Here is a 13,642-nt window from a genome sequence, read left to right as displayed (position 1 = left end):
CGAGCAAGACTCGTCGGCTGTTCTTGCGCATAAAATTCTAGTAAGGTAAACCGTGCCTCCGCAGAAAGCCGTCCTTAAAGCAAAGAATTTCAGCTGTAATTCATAACCGATATCCAGGCAGTGAAAAAATTATTAACGGACGATTACAGCAGTCGGTAATGCGAAATTTGAGCGCAGATTTACGTTGCTAGCCCCCCACCCCCGGGAATCATCTCGTGTCGTTTCTTCGCTCTACTACTTGGACAACCGGTTACGCCGACAACGCCGACGACGGCTACGACGCGGAACGCAGGAACGGGTACCTAAGAGCTGCGCTGTAAAAAAAAAAAAAAATTGGGGGGGACGTGAAATCAGTTCAAGAACGTGCACTGCACATCGTTGTTAGCTCGCCTGTTGATTCGCTGACATGACGCAAACACATTGCCAGCATACGTGGACATGCTCTAGAAGGGGATACTGTGCTGACCACTGCGTAAAAGCCGCTTTGTTTCTGTCCAATCATACGAAAAAAAAAACATTTTTACTGAGTGTCCATTTAACTTAGGACCGCCTTACTGTTTATCAAAAAGCAGTTGTACCTTCAACGCCCGAAAGTTTCATATGTGCAGCATGCCGTATCGCGTCATCTGATATTTGTTCCCGAAGGTTCGTTGTTAAAATGCGGCACGCATTAACATATCACCAGGGCGGGCATCGAGCAGGTCTGCTGTCAGAATCTATTCTCGGAACCGCGGATGCACGAGTAGCGGTCACGCAATTTTGCGTGGAAGCTGCGCGCTTGTGTGAACCCGCAATGCATGGTCGGTCAGAATGAAGAAAGGAGGAACGAGACGAGGGCTGCAAGTTTAAATGAAAGTGTACTGTGGGAAATGCGCATGGCCATAGATTTATGTCAGCCTGTAATGAAACGCGCACAGAAATGGGAACACGTAACGCAACGGCTGACGATTTCCCCCGAAAGCAAGACGCAAGCGTAAGCTAGCACGAGGGAAAAAAAAGGAATAGCACGAAGTGAAAACAGCCCCCCCCCCCCCCTACCCTTCTCATCCCCTCTCTCTGCAGGTGACAAATCAGTTAATGATTGATCACGAGAGGATGCTCGGGAAGTGCAGTCTGGGTCTCGCAAGCCTCACCGCTTGCAGCACCTGCCATCGCATCGCTTAACCGCTACACCACTGCGTCAGGAGTTGTATGAGGACTGCCAGGGATCTTGGAGTCCTCCGCATAATTCCGCATAATTGGACATTAACCCATTATCGCCATCCGAACACTGGAACCGAAGTGAAAACAAGTGCCAGCGTACCTAATTCATATTTGGCCAGCTACGCAAATCGACCGTCATTTTAGTTATTTATTTGTTTTGCGCGGGAACTTGACGTAGTGAGGGGGGCCTTCCGAGCGGAAGGCGTGGCGGTTGTGCCACGCGCTGCCTACTATCGCACGTGCCCGTGCACGTGCGTCCGCGTTATCTACCAGCTTCTAGCGACGCCACGTGCAGAACGCGCTCTGTGTCGCTGGGCTACGTTACAAACATCTAGTGCAGGGAACGTGTATGAACGCCCTCTCGAACAGTCACCACAATCGAACGAGCACATCATCGAACATTCGCAGTGTCGCCACGGCAGCGCAGGAGGGACGCATCGCTGGGTTCTGGCGAAAGGACTGCTCCCACCTGTCTCCTCCGCTAGAAGCCGACTCCCTTCTATCGCTGCGCACACCCGTAGGTATGCCGACACGGTCAACGCGTGTCGTGTTGCCCCCGCTCTCTATATTTCCTTCACGCGTTTATTTCACCCGAGAACATTCACAGGGGGACACGGTCTAGCCCGACGCCTTCGGCGTGTTTGCGTTCGGTTCCGCAAACACCTTGGGGTGTAGGCGATTTGTAGCAGCAACAAGAGGGGGCCTTGCCCTCACCGTCTCTCGCGCCCTTTATACAGCGGTAACGCGAACCTCGTCGCGGGCGAAATGCGACGCTCGGATGACGCATCCGCACATTCTGAGAGGGGCGGCACGATGAAAGGATCGCCGTTGATCTTGGTCTTTTTTTTTTTTTTTTTTTCTATCCTCTCCGTCATTCGCTGCGGGCATCACGGGGCATTCTCTGGCAGAGGGGCCGTTCTTGTCAGTACACGCGCAGGTACTAACGCGATGTCATTGAGCGAGAAAATGCTTCTGCCGCCGCCCGATTTCGGCGCTTTTGTCGAAACGGTGTCTACATTTTGCGTTGAATCTAGACCTTGAAGCAAGTTTGAATCTTAATGTCGAAAGTGTATACTTTCCAGCCAGGTGTTGCAAACTGCTCTGAAACCCGTCCCTCCGCGCCGACAAGGCTTCTGGTAGGCTCCGGTTCCGCAGAAAATCTGGCATCGTTGCCGAAGTTGTGAGCTAAAAACCCGGATTGTTTGAAGGTGGCCCACCTGCCATGTATGTCACGTGACGTCATCGCAACCTGCCCACCGTGGCATGTGGCAGTTAAATTAATAATTGGTCGCGAGTTCGCAGTGAATGCCACTAAGTAAAGCTTTGCAGGCTTGCTTCAAATTGCAGATAATTTTAAGCATATGCTCGAGACATTGTAGCAGTTCTGTTTCTGTATGCGCTACAAAAAAAAAAAAAAGCATTTGTTTTTTCATCCGATGCGCTAGGCTCTCTACAGTTGCATCTTTGTGTCGTTGGCATTCGCGGCCTCTGTACTTCGCACTAGGTACAAAAGCATTTATTTTCTTTTTGCACACTGAAAAATATTTATTCCTGCGCAGCCGTTTGAGTGGGAAGCACGCCGTTCGTTACCTCTCCGAAGATCCGCCCCCGAGTCAAGCAGCTCGGTCTGCATGTGTGTGTGTGAATGCACACACGTGCATTCCCACACACACACAAACTCACGTGAATGCGGCGAGCCTTGGAAGCTCCGCTCCCTCGCTGAACCGCGCATTAGAGCGTGTGGTCCCAATTAGAGGCGGTTGGCGGCCGTGTCAGCTTCCCGCTCCCTGTCCTTCCGATGCCCGTGCAATCACAGCTTTGGCTTCGGGCCTTGGCCGGAGCGCGGAATTGCGACGTCGCTGGAGAAGACACCGTCCGCTTGCCTTATGCATACCTACGCTACGTATGCGCTTCGCTGCTTTAATCTTTCTCGTTTTTTGTTCTTCATTCCCTTGCCGAGAACTCGGCCAATCCGCTTTCGCCGCACTGTGGCGGCGTCGGCTGTACACGCTGACGAAAGAGAAGTTTGAGCGGCGAGGCAGGGGCTCGCAGTGCAATTACAGGAAGCGCCGTCGACACCGACGCGCGCTTGCGCACCCTGTCGGAAACGAGCCTCCCTTTTCCCACTAGCGGTTGACGAGTGCGCTTTTAAGGTTGGGAGTAGATTACGGCGAGGTGAACTTGCCAGTCCAGCTCTCAGCCTCTGCAGGGCGATGCAACGCTTAATGCATGCCGGGAGAGATAGAAAATGATTGTCGATTTGCGTAGTTTGGCCATATGCGAATTAGATGGGCTAGCGTTTTAGTTTTCACTTCGGTTACAGTGTTCATACCTAGTGTTCACGGATGGCAGTTGTTGGGATAGCGATATAGTGGGTTAATGCCTATGTATGCGAGATTGGTCGGTCACTCTCTCCTTTACATTCATAGATCCCTGGGAGTCTTCGTACCACTCCCGGCGCAGTGGCGCAGCGGTTAAGCGATGCGCCGCTGCTCTTCTATGGCAAGTTGCTGCCAAATCGGTTAGACTTGGGTTGCTTGTGTTGGGGTTCACACCCAGCTTGCTATTCCCGAACAACCTCTCGTGATTAACTTAACTGCCTGGATAGATGGATTTTTATGTACGACTGGTATGGAGCCCTTTAGATTGGATGTGCGATTTCGTGTTCCTTCTTTAACGCGTATGTTTTAACCTCGACGCACATCACGAATGAATTATATTTATGGAAACAGGTTTGCGAAATCATTGATGTTCAGAAGGGACCGTTAATGGCATTAGTCCCCGCGTTCACGAGCTGTCACATGACCATGCTTTAATTGATGGTTATTGTACCAAATATTCTAGTAAACTGTTTAGCGCTCACCTTACATTCTCCGCTAAAGTATTTAAATATATGCCAATATGTATTCACCGATGACGACTTCCAGAACGACCTCCCTTCGTGACGCTGTGTTGTTTCTTTGTTCCGCTTGTTCCTTTCTCTTCGGAAAGAAGCGTCGGTTTCTCTTCGCCGATTTGCCCCTACCTCAATAGGGCTGCCAGAAAGACCTCTGCTTTTTTTTTCTCTCTCTCTCTCTCTGTCTCGCTCAGCTAAAAAAAAAAAAAGAAGAAAACGGTCCCCGCCGGACCGCCGCGTTTATAAGCGCCACCGTGCCTAAACGATCGCTCCGTTTCGGCCCGCGGACATCGTTTACGGGAACAATGCTCTTCCGGGGAGAGGAAAGAAGGCAGGAAGGGGGATGGCGAGGGAGAACGAGCGGCCGGCAGCGTGGCCGGAAGCCGGTCAGTGCAACGTCCGGCAGTGTCCGCCGCTGCTGATCGCAGAACGAGATCAGCGGTAGCACTAGCTTACTGCGCTGCGCATCGTCAGCTGGAGCCGAACGGCTGCTGCTGCCGTGCCTCGGTCCAGAGAGAGAGAGAGTGGGGGGGAGGAGGTCTCTCTCCGTCATTATATCCGCGTCGCGGCCGCTGGAAATCCGGGACGGCCGCGGAGCGTTTGTCTTCGTTGCGCGCGTCCCTCGAATTGCCCCGAGAAAGGAAAGCGCCGCTCGCTCTCCGCGCCGGCAACGGCCGCGTCACTGCACGTCGAGAATGCGCGGCGCCGTCGCCGCCGACGCGCTTGTGTGGGTCCCGCCGCTGCGACGGACGGCCTGCCGTGCCTGTCTCTATCTTTGCTTCCTTTCGTCCCCTCCCCCCTCAATGCGGTAATTCCGCACTCGGCCAGACTAAGTGACGGCGCACGCATGGGAGGCTATTTCTCCTTATCGCGTAGCTAAGTTGTTCATCATATGTTTTATCGCGAAAGCAATACTACTTGCACTTTCACGCCTTTGCCGTGCCGCGGCGGTGACCACCATTGACCTTTGCGAAAGCAATACTACTTGCACTTTCACGCCTTTGCCGTGCCGCGGCGGTGACCACCATCGTGCCGCGGCGGTGACCACCGTTGACCTTCATTTGACCTTGATTGCATTAGATTGCATTAGATTGGATTATATTGGATTGGATTCGACTGAACTAGATTGGATTGGATTATATTACATTAGATTAGATTACATTGGATTGGATTGGATATGAGTGGAGTGGATTGGATTGCAGTGAATTGGAATGGATTGAATTGGATTGTATAACCGATGCATCACCACAAGTATAACCACAAGCGCCACCACCAGCTACACTACCAGCTGTACCATGGCGTAGGTACGGATATTGCTTTCGCAATTACCGGGCTTAACCAAGCTAAGCCACAACGAATTTTATTTGTTTTTCCTTTTAGGACCCTCTCGCTGTCAAAGGGTGAACACGTTCTCCGCGACGGCGTTCCACGACGTTCCACACTCGTGGCGTTCTCGCGCGCCCACTGCAGCTTGCCGACCGCCAAAAATTTTTCGTCGGCTATCATTTTATTGCCGGAGATCGCTAGGGGTACGCACTTGCTTTCTCGAGCTGGTCAACGGGCTGTTTTCAAAGCTAAGTTGGAAATTAGGTTTTCTTAACTCGCCGTGTCGTGGCGGTAAGAAAAATTTTCTCGTCCGCTTCTTTAGACGGCGTGATTGCCTGCACGACAGCTAGGTTGTGAGGGAAAGCCAGCACCTTGTATGTAGTTCGAGGTATGCGTCGCGCGTTATGTATGAAGGACGTCTCTATTCTGCGGGCAATTGGTGGTTGTTTAACAATTCCTTTTATATCCTTCATGTTTTATTTTGTGTGACAGAGTGGCACCCGCTGCGCCGAGACCGGACAGTTGACGCCGCGTTTTGAGATCTCGTTTCGCTTCGGTGTAGCTCAAATCACTGAACAAATTCTTCTCGCTGTGCGCAGTGGTGCATGCTCTCAATATGCGACCGATGCTCGGGACGCGTCCTTGTGCTCCTTCACTGGGCTTCTTTTAAGGCCTTTAATGCCTCATCGTTGTAAGCAGGAGCTGTCGACAGAAATGTCACGATTTTCAATTGGTCGAAACGGTCATGACGTCACAGTGCGCGAATTTCAAACGAGGCCAATTGTACTTTGGCTACTAACCATGCAACCAATTAAAGGGATCGTGTAGTGATTCTCCAAGTAAGTTCTACCGAATTCACTTAATTGCTTACTTAACCAATTAGTCTAATTAGCCTTTCTAGTCAGACCAGATAAATAAATAAAACCGAGTAAGAAATTGGCCGAGCTTGGGAATCGAACCCCGGTCTCCGGAGTGCGAGTAGAGCACGCTACCACTCCGCCATGCCAGAACGATGGTTTGGAATGAACAAAGGTGCGTCTAGTGAATACGGTCACGGTCTTCGTTCACTCCCATCTTCCTCCCTTCCCGTTACGGCGAGGTTCAGATGTCCACCGAGATATGAGAGACAGATACATTTCCTTTCCTCAAAAACCAATTTACCAACGAGCAAGGCGTATTTGTCCGTGTTTCAGATTGGTCCAAATTGTCGTGACGTCACCGTGCGTGAATTTTGACGGGTGTCCATCGAAATATATGAGACAGTTACTGCGCAACTTCCTTTCCTCAAATACAATTTTCGACTAGTGTCTACTGAGATATGCGAGACAGTTAATGCGTAATTTTCTTTCCTCAAATACAATTTACATTTTCTTCACTACGGCCCCCTCTTTCTTCTCTCACTCTCACTTCCTCCCTTCCTCTACAGTGCGGCTCAGGTGTCCACCTAGGTGACAGAGAATTACAGCCCCATTGCCTTTCCTCAAAAAGCGTTGCGTTCAAAGGGCCACGCATCGCGCCGAACTGGTGGTGGCGTTCCTTGGACTCCGTGGCAGCGCTACAACACGCTGTCGCGTTACACTCCGAAAGGCGAAGCTTAAGCGTCATTAATTGGCAGTTAATTAATGCACCAACAAAATGTGCAGTGAACAATCACGTAGCAGAATGCAGTTCTCAGGCTTTCGCCTTTCACCACTTTAGCCGCTAAAGTTCCTGGTAATTTTTTCCTGCCGGCGAGCTGTTGTCAGGTTTCTGTTATGTCCCCAATATCAATCAGCGCTCGTAACTGTTGAGCCTGTGATAGTCTCGTTTTCTCAGTCCTTATGCCTCTGTCTTCACTTTTTTCTTTATTCTTGATTCGTGGCACGTTCTGTTCCCCCTTCTTCTATTCCCCTTGTCTTCTATTCTTTCCTTTTCCTCGGAGCGATAGTAGAGCGGCCTTGTCATACTTTTCCCCCATCTCCCGATTCCGGAACGTCCGATTTTACTTTTTTTTATCATTCCCGCGCAATGTGGTTTATTCCTGAAAGTATTTAAACGTAAATTACTTCTTTCTGTATTTCATGCAAATATTTTTCAACCCTAATATGCATATAAGGCATCATGTTGATGCCTTATATGCATCAACTTCGAGCCCGAACGCGGAGAAGACAGAATTGAAAAAAAAAAATAAGTGGGACTAAAGCTTCACTCAGGAGCGTGTAAACCATAATGATAGCGTGTGCGAGTGAGTGAAGAAACTTTATTTCCGCCAGAAGAAGACCCGTGCCCCTCCGGGTCCGCACGCAGGCGTCCGGGGAGGGGCAGCGTCGCAGCTGGAAGACTAGCAACGGTATAGTCGCGCAGCTTCTGCTGCCAGGCGGGTAGCGTATCGTTGTATGCTAAGGTCGGCACTTCTGAGTATGGTCTCCCATTCCTCTGCATTATTGATTCTGCCATATCCTGGGGCACTGGGGCATCTCCATAGTATGTGTTCGAGTGTAGCGGTATGCGATCGCTGCCTCACTCACTCACTCACTCACTCACTCACTCACTCACTCACTCACTCACTCACTCACTCACTCACTCACTCACTCACTCACTCACTCACTCACTCACTCACTCACTCACTCACTCACTCACTCACTCACTCACTCACTCACTCACTCACTCACTCACTCACTCACTCACTCACTCACTCACTCACTCACTCTCAAATACATCAATACCATTTGGGACGGAGAGACTCCGCTCCCTCTCGATTGGAAATCGGCTCTTGTGACCTTCATTCCGAAGGCCGGCAAACCTATTGATGTGGAGAACCTTCGCCCCATCTCCCTCACGTCTTGTGTCGGCAAGCTGATGGAGACATGGTGCGTGACACTCTCCGATTATCTCGAAACACAGCACATTTTCGCGGACACTATGTTCGGTTTTCGTCCTCACAAGTCAGCACAGGATATACTTTGCAGCTCCACCACGACATTTTAGATCCTGTAGAATGTCCCCAAAACGACAAGGTGGACCTGGCCTTGGATCTTAAAGGCGCATTCGACAACGTCAAACATGAAGCAATCCTGGACCACCTCAGTAACACCAACTGTGGCCACAAAACATTCCATTACATAAGACAATTTCGTACAGACCGTCAAGCCTATATACGCATACAAGATGCGGAACACGGGCCATACACCATCGGCACACCTCAAGGCGCGGTCCTGTCTCCCCTGCTCTTCAATTTGGCAATGCTTCGTGTTCCCTCCAAATTGTCTTCTTTGCCCGGGATACATCACGCTCTTTATGCGGATGACATTACAATCTGGGCCACGCAAGGTAACCTGGGCCACATGGAGTCCTGCCTGCAAGCAGCGGCGACCCTAGTCGACGACTACGCGGCCTACTGCGGACTCCAGTGCGCCCCAGCTAAATCAGAATTTGTGCACTTACGTCCCTCCCCTCGGGACCGATCCGGGAGGCCAAGGAGATCCGCGTCCTTGGCCTCTTCATACACCACCAACGCAGAGTCGACACCACCCTACCAAACTTCGCACGGTGGGAGACCAGGTGGGCCGCATGGTCCGCCGGGTCTCCAACAAGCGGGGCAGATTACGAAGCAAGGATGCACTGCGGCTTGCCCATGCTTTCGTAACGAGTAGAATCCTCTACTCAACTCCCTACTTGCACCTGCGCAAACACGATGATGACCAACTGGAGTCATCCTGCGGAAAGTCATCAAGCGGGCTCTCGATCTCCCGGTCACCACGTCCAACCAGAGGCTTCTGGCCTTGGGTGTGGTGAACACATTTCGGGAGCTTCGAGAAGCCCACTTAGTCAACCAACACACGCGTCCTGCACAGACCACGTCCGGTCGCCGCCTCTTGGACCGGCTACACATCAAACATGACTACCACATTGAGGAAAGGGAGAGAGTGCCAGAACCCTGGAGACGCGCCCTCCGGGTCCGACCTCTTCCCCGCAACATGTCCAGAGAAGACCATAGCGGTCGTCGCCAGGCGCGCGCAGAAGCGTTGGCGCGATGCTATGGTAACCAAGAACACGTGTATTACGTGGACGTTGCCGGCCCACACCACGGGGGGTGGTACACGGCCGCAGTCGTACACAACACAAACACAGTTAACGGGCTCACTTTCAAAGCCTACAACGCCACACACGCGGAGGAGATTGCCATTGCTCTGGCTCTCACGAATCCCAAGTCAAAACACATCATCACCGACTCACGAGGGGCCTGTCGGAACTACGAGTTGGGCTGGGCTCCCCCGCTTGCCTGGCGCATACTGGAATATAGCTGTCGATGCGAAGATCCAACTTCACGCAACCTGATTTGGGCCCCCGGTCACCAGGGACTCCTGGGAAACGAACAGGCCGATCAGGCCGCCCGCGCACTCTCTCCCCGGGCTATCTCCCTGTCCTTGGAAGGGTACTCCCAATCAGACAATCTGGCCCTTACATTCAAACAAATAACCGATTACTACAAGGAGGAGCACCGGCGCTACCCGGCCCCTTGTAAGGGTCTGAATCGCTCTGACGAGCGCCTCCTCATCAAAATTCTTACTAACACTGTACTGTGCCCGGCGGTGCTTAAACATTTGAATACATCCTTTGATGGCGCGTGCCAGTTCTTTGGGGAGGTGGCTGACACCTTCCACATGGTTTGGGCGCGTCAATCAAACCCATCTATCCCCCCCAACCCCAACCCCACCAGTGAGGACTGGGAGGCGGCCCTGCTCGGCTGTCAAGACCTAAAGAGCCAAAAGGCTTTGGTTCAATGGACGCGGGCGGCGTTGCTTGCCAATGCGGCACCGGAATAGGGGCTCCACCCAGTATTGTAAGGGGAAAGGGCCAATAGGGTCCTACCCCAATCACCTTTCTGTAAAAAAACCTGATTTCTCATCAATGTTTTCACCACCACCACTCACTCACTCAACTCAACTCAACTCAGCTCGCTCGCTCACTCACTCAGCCCCGTCGCGGTGGCTCAGTGGTTACGGCGCTCGGCTGCTGACCCGAAAGGCACGGTTTCGATCCCTGCCGCGGCAGTCGAATTTTGATCGAGGCGAAATTCTAGAGGCCCGTGTACTGTGCGATGTCAGTGCACGTTAAAGAACCCCAGCTGGTCGAAATTTGCGGAGCCCTTCACTACGGCATCCCTCACAGCCTGAGCCGCTTTGGGACTTTAAACCCCAATAAACCAAACTACTCACTCACTCACTCACTCACTCACTCACTCACTCACTCACTCACTCACTCACTCACTCACTCACTCACTCACTCACTCACTCACTCACTCACACTCACTCACTCACTCACTCACTCACTCACTCACACTCACTCACTCACTCACTCACTCTCATTCACTCACTCATTCACTCACGGGGAGTGAGAGGAGGCCTGAGCAATAAGCCGCCGCGGTGGCTCAGCGGTTATGGTGCTCGGCTGCTGACCCAAAAGACGCGGGTTCGATCCCGGCCGCGGCGGCTAGAATTTCTTTGGAGGAGAAATTCTAGAGGCCCGTGTACTGTGCGATGTCAGTGCACGTTAAAGAACCCCAGGTGGTCGAAATTTCCGGAGCCCTCCACTACGGCGTCTCTCATAGCCTTAGTCGCTTTGGGACATTAAACCCCATAAACCAACCAACCAAACCAAACCATTCACTCACTCTCACTCACTCACTCTCACTCATTCACTCACTCACTCTCACTCACTCACTCTCACTCACTCACTCACTCACTCACTCACTCACTCACTCACTCTCTCTCTCTCTCTCTCTCTCTCACTCACTCAATCACTCACTCACTCACTCACTCACTCACTCACTCACTCACTCACTCACTCACTCACTCACTGTCCCTTAACTGCCCGTGCTAAGTGGAAGTCTTTCAACCTCCAGACCACCTGTTCCCATTTCGACAATAAACGCGAACTCCTGATTTGCGCAATTGGGGTTTTTGTGTGGAAGTGTAGCGTTTGCGAAATTTGCCTGGCGTTCGCGGTACTGCTTTCTATTTGTTTTTTGCTCTTGGACGTGCGCAACGACTCCGAACCTCTTTTGTGGAAAATTAAAATTTCGAGCCCGAACGCGAAGACATAGAATTGAAAAAAAAAAGAAGTGGGACTAAAGCTTCACCACACCTATGTTCTTCTCTTCTCCGTTCGGCGCGATGCCTTACCCTTTGAACGCAGCGCTTTTTGAGGAAAGGAAATGGCGCAGTAATTCTCTGTCATCTCGGTAGACACCTGAACCGCACCGTAGAGGAAGGGAGAAATTGGGAGTGAAAGAAGATAAAGAGGAGCCGTAATGAAGTAAATGAAAATTGTATTTGATGAAAGGAAATTACGCAGTAACTGTAAACAGTAAAATTCAGTAACAGTAACAGTAAAATTCAGGAGGGGCACTTTTTTGACCTAAAGTGTGGTCACTGATGTGTGGTTAAGATGTTAAGCTTCGCCCCTAAGAGTGGAACGCTACAGCGTCTTGCAACGCTGCCAAGAGTCCATAGAACGCCATCGCCCATTCGGTTCTACCCCTCGCTCGTCGGTAAATTGGTTTTTGAGGAAAGGAAATGTATCTATCTCTCATTTGTCGGTGGACACCTAAACCTCGCCGGGAGGGAATGGAGGAGGATGAGATTGAGTGAAGGCACCGTATTCACTAGACGCGCCTTTGTTCATTCCAAACCATCGAGCTGGCATGGCGGAGTGGATAGCATGCTCGTCTGTCACGCTGAAGACCGGGGTTCGATTCCTGAGCTCGACCAGTTTCTTAATCGGTTTTATTTATTTATATGGCCTGACTAGTAAAGCTAATTAGGCTAATTGGGTAATTAATCAATTAACTAAGCTCAGTCCCACTTAGAGCATCACTATACGATCCCTTCAATTGGTTGCATGGTTACTAGCCAAAGCTCACGGCGGGCGAAGCCAAGAATGACTTTGCTCTTACGCAAGTGAAAATAATTCTTTCCGCTTGCGCAAGGTGCAGAAAGGTCGTTAAAAAATGCGGGGAAAGTTGGCGTTTCCAACAGGGCACTTCCATTTCCACTTAGATCTCAATACTGAGAGCACCACCATTTTTTTTTTTTTTTTGCCATTGTGAAAGCTACCTCACATCAACCGCAGCAGTCTGTTATTCTAGCACGAGACATTCAGGACGCCATTCAAAGGCATAAATAAAAGCCGTTCAAGGCTAGTGTTAACAAATGTGTGCTTTGTCGTTAGGTGGTGCGGCAGGCGGATATTAAACTTCCGCGAGAGAGCAGTGACGTGAATAAATCTCACCTCATCTGTTCTTCCTCTTCTTGTTTTTGTTTCGTTTCATATATTCAGGTGGAAGGAGAACAGGAAGCCGCCGCCATGACGGTCAGCCCCCGCCTGCGGAAGTTACTTCCGCTTATGGCCATTTCTTTCTCCTTTTTTGCCGGTAAGTCAAACCCCTCTCTGCCTGGGGTGGTGGTTGTTCTTATTGTTCGTCGTGTAGAATAGCGCATACCCACACAGGGGGGATCGGCCAAGAAGAGGGGTGCATAGAGAGTCTTTGTGATGAATTTTTTTCTTGGGAAAATAAATGAATAAATTAAGTAATAAATTGCAATAAAAGAGTGCTGGGGAAGAGAAAAGTCTACAGAAAGCAAAAAAGACCAAAAAGAAACCGGAAATACATAACGCACGCAGGAGATGGACTCTCGAACAGAGCTTTTTTTTTTCTTTTTTTATCTTTCGCATTCTCGTGACGTAAGGCTGCAAAATAATAATAAAAAAAGAGTACGATGTCCCGGAAGACTGCAAAAGGAGGCATCACATTAAGATCGTTCCTTTACTTTTATAGCGGAAAGTAGAAAAAGGAAACATGAACCAGGCGTAAGACGAAAGTCAGGCGCAGTGCACCATCTACACTCAATATAAGCCTTATATCTTTTTAGCCAATATATGCACACGCATGCATATAACCACGAGGTTATTTTTTCCTCATCATCACGCGCCTTTTTCTCTGTCAGTGAATAGACACTTCCGAATTGCTGTCAGAGCCCTATTAGAGCTTCAAACAACAGTTTGTTTTTCTCACGGTCAAATGACATCCTGTTAAGCTTCCACCGAGAGAATGCTTTAAAAATTAGTTTTTTGTGCCGCTGCTTAAAAGGGAACCGCAGCCTAGTGCGTGGGGTCAACAAGAAACGAAGCCTCCTTGTTTGTTTCTTAGCCAACCGGAATCCTTTCTGGTTAACA

At 50.5% G+C, this 13,642-nt stretch overlaps 1 protein-coding gene across 3 annotated transcripts in view; it reads left to right on the top strand.

Annotated features, from left to right (window-relative positions):
• Nucleotides 1-13,642, top strand: part of LOC149372595 (uncharacterized) — a 115,410-nt gene that overhangs the window by 88,793 nt on the left and 12,975 nt on the right. For all 3 annotated transcript variants that reach the window (XM_089567097.1, XM_089567096.1, XM_089567095.1), the window contains one exon: nt 12,746-12,839. In XM_089567097.1, coding sequence (XP_089423223.1) covers nt 12,773-12,839 — 67 coding nt within the window. In that variant the 5' untranslated portion in view covers nt 12,746-12,772. The remainder of the gene's footprint in view (nt 1-12,745; nt 12,840-13,642) is intronic.

The sequence above is a fragment of the Amblyomma mixtum genome, chromosome 1 (genome assembly GCF_055824585.1).
Source record: "Amblyomma mixtum isolate Tamu chromosome 1, ASM5582458v1, whole genome shotgun sequence".
Taxonomy (NCBI): domain Eukaryota; kingdom Metazoa; phylum Arthropoda; class Arachnida; order Ixodida; family Ixodidae; genus Amblyomma; species Amblyomma mixtum.
Note: the sequence above shows the minus strand (reverse complement) of the source record. Positions and strands in the feature narration are given on the sequence as shown.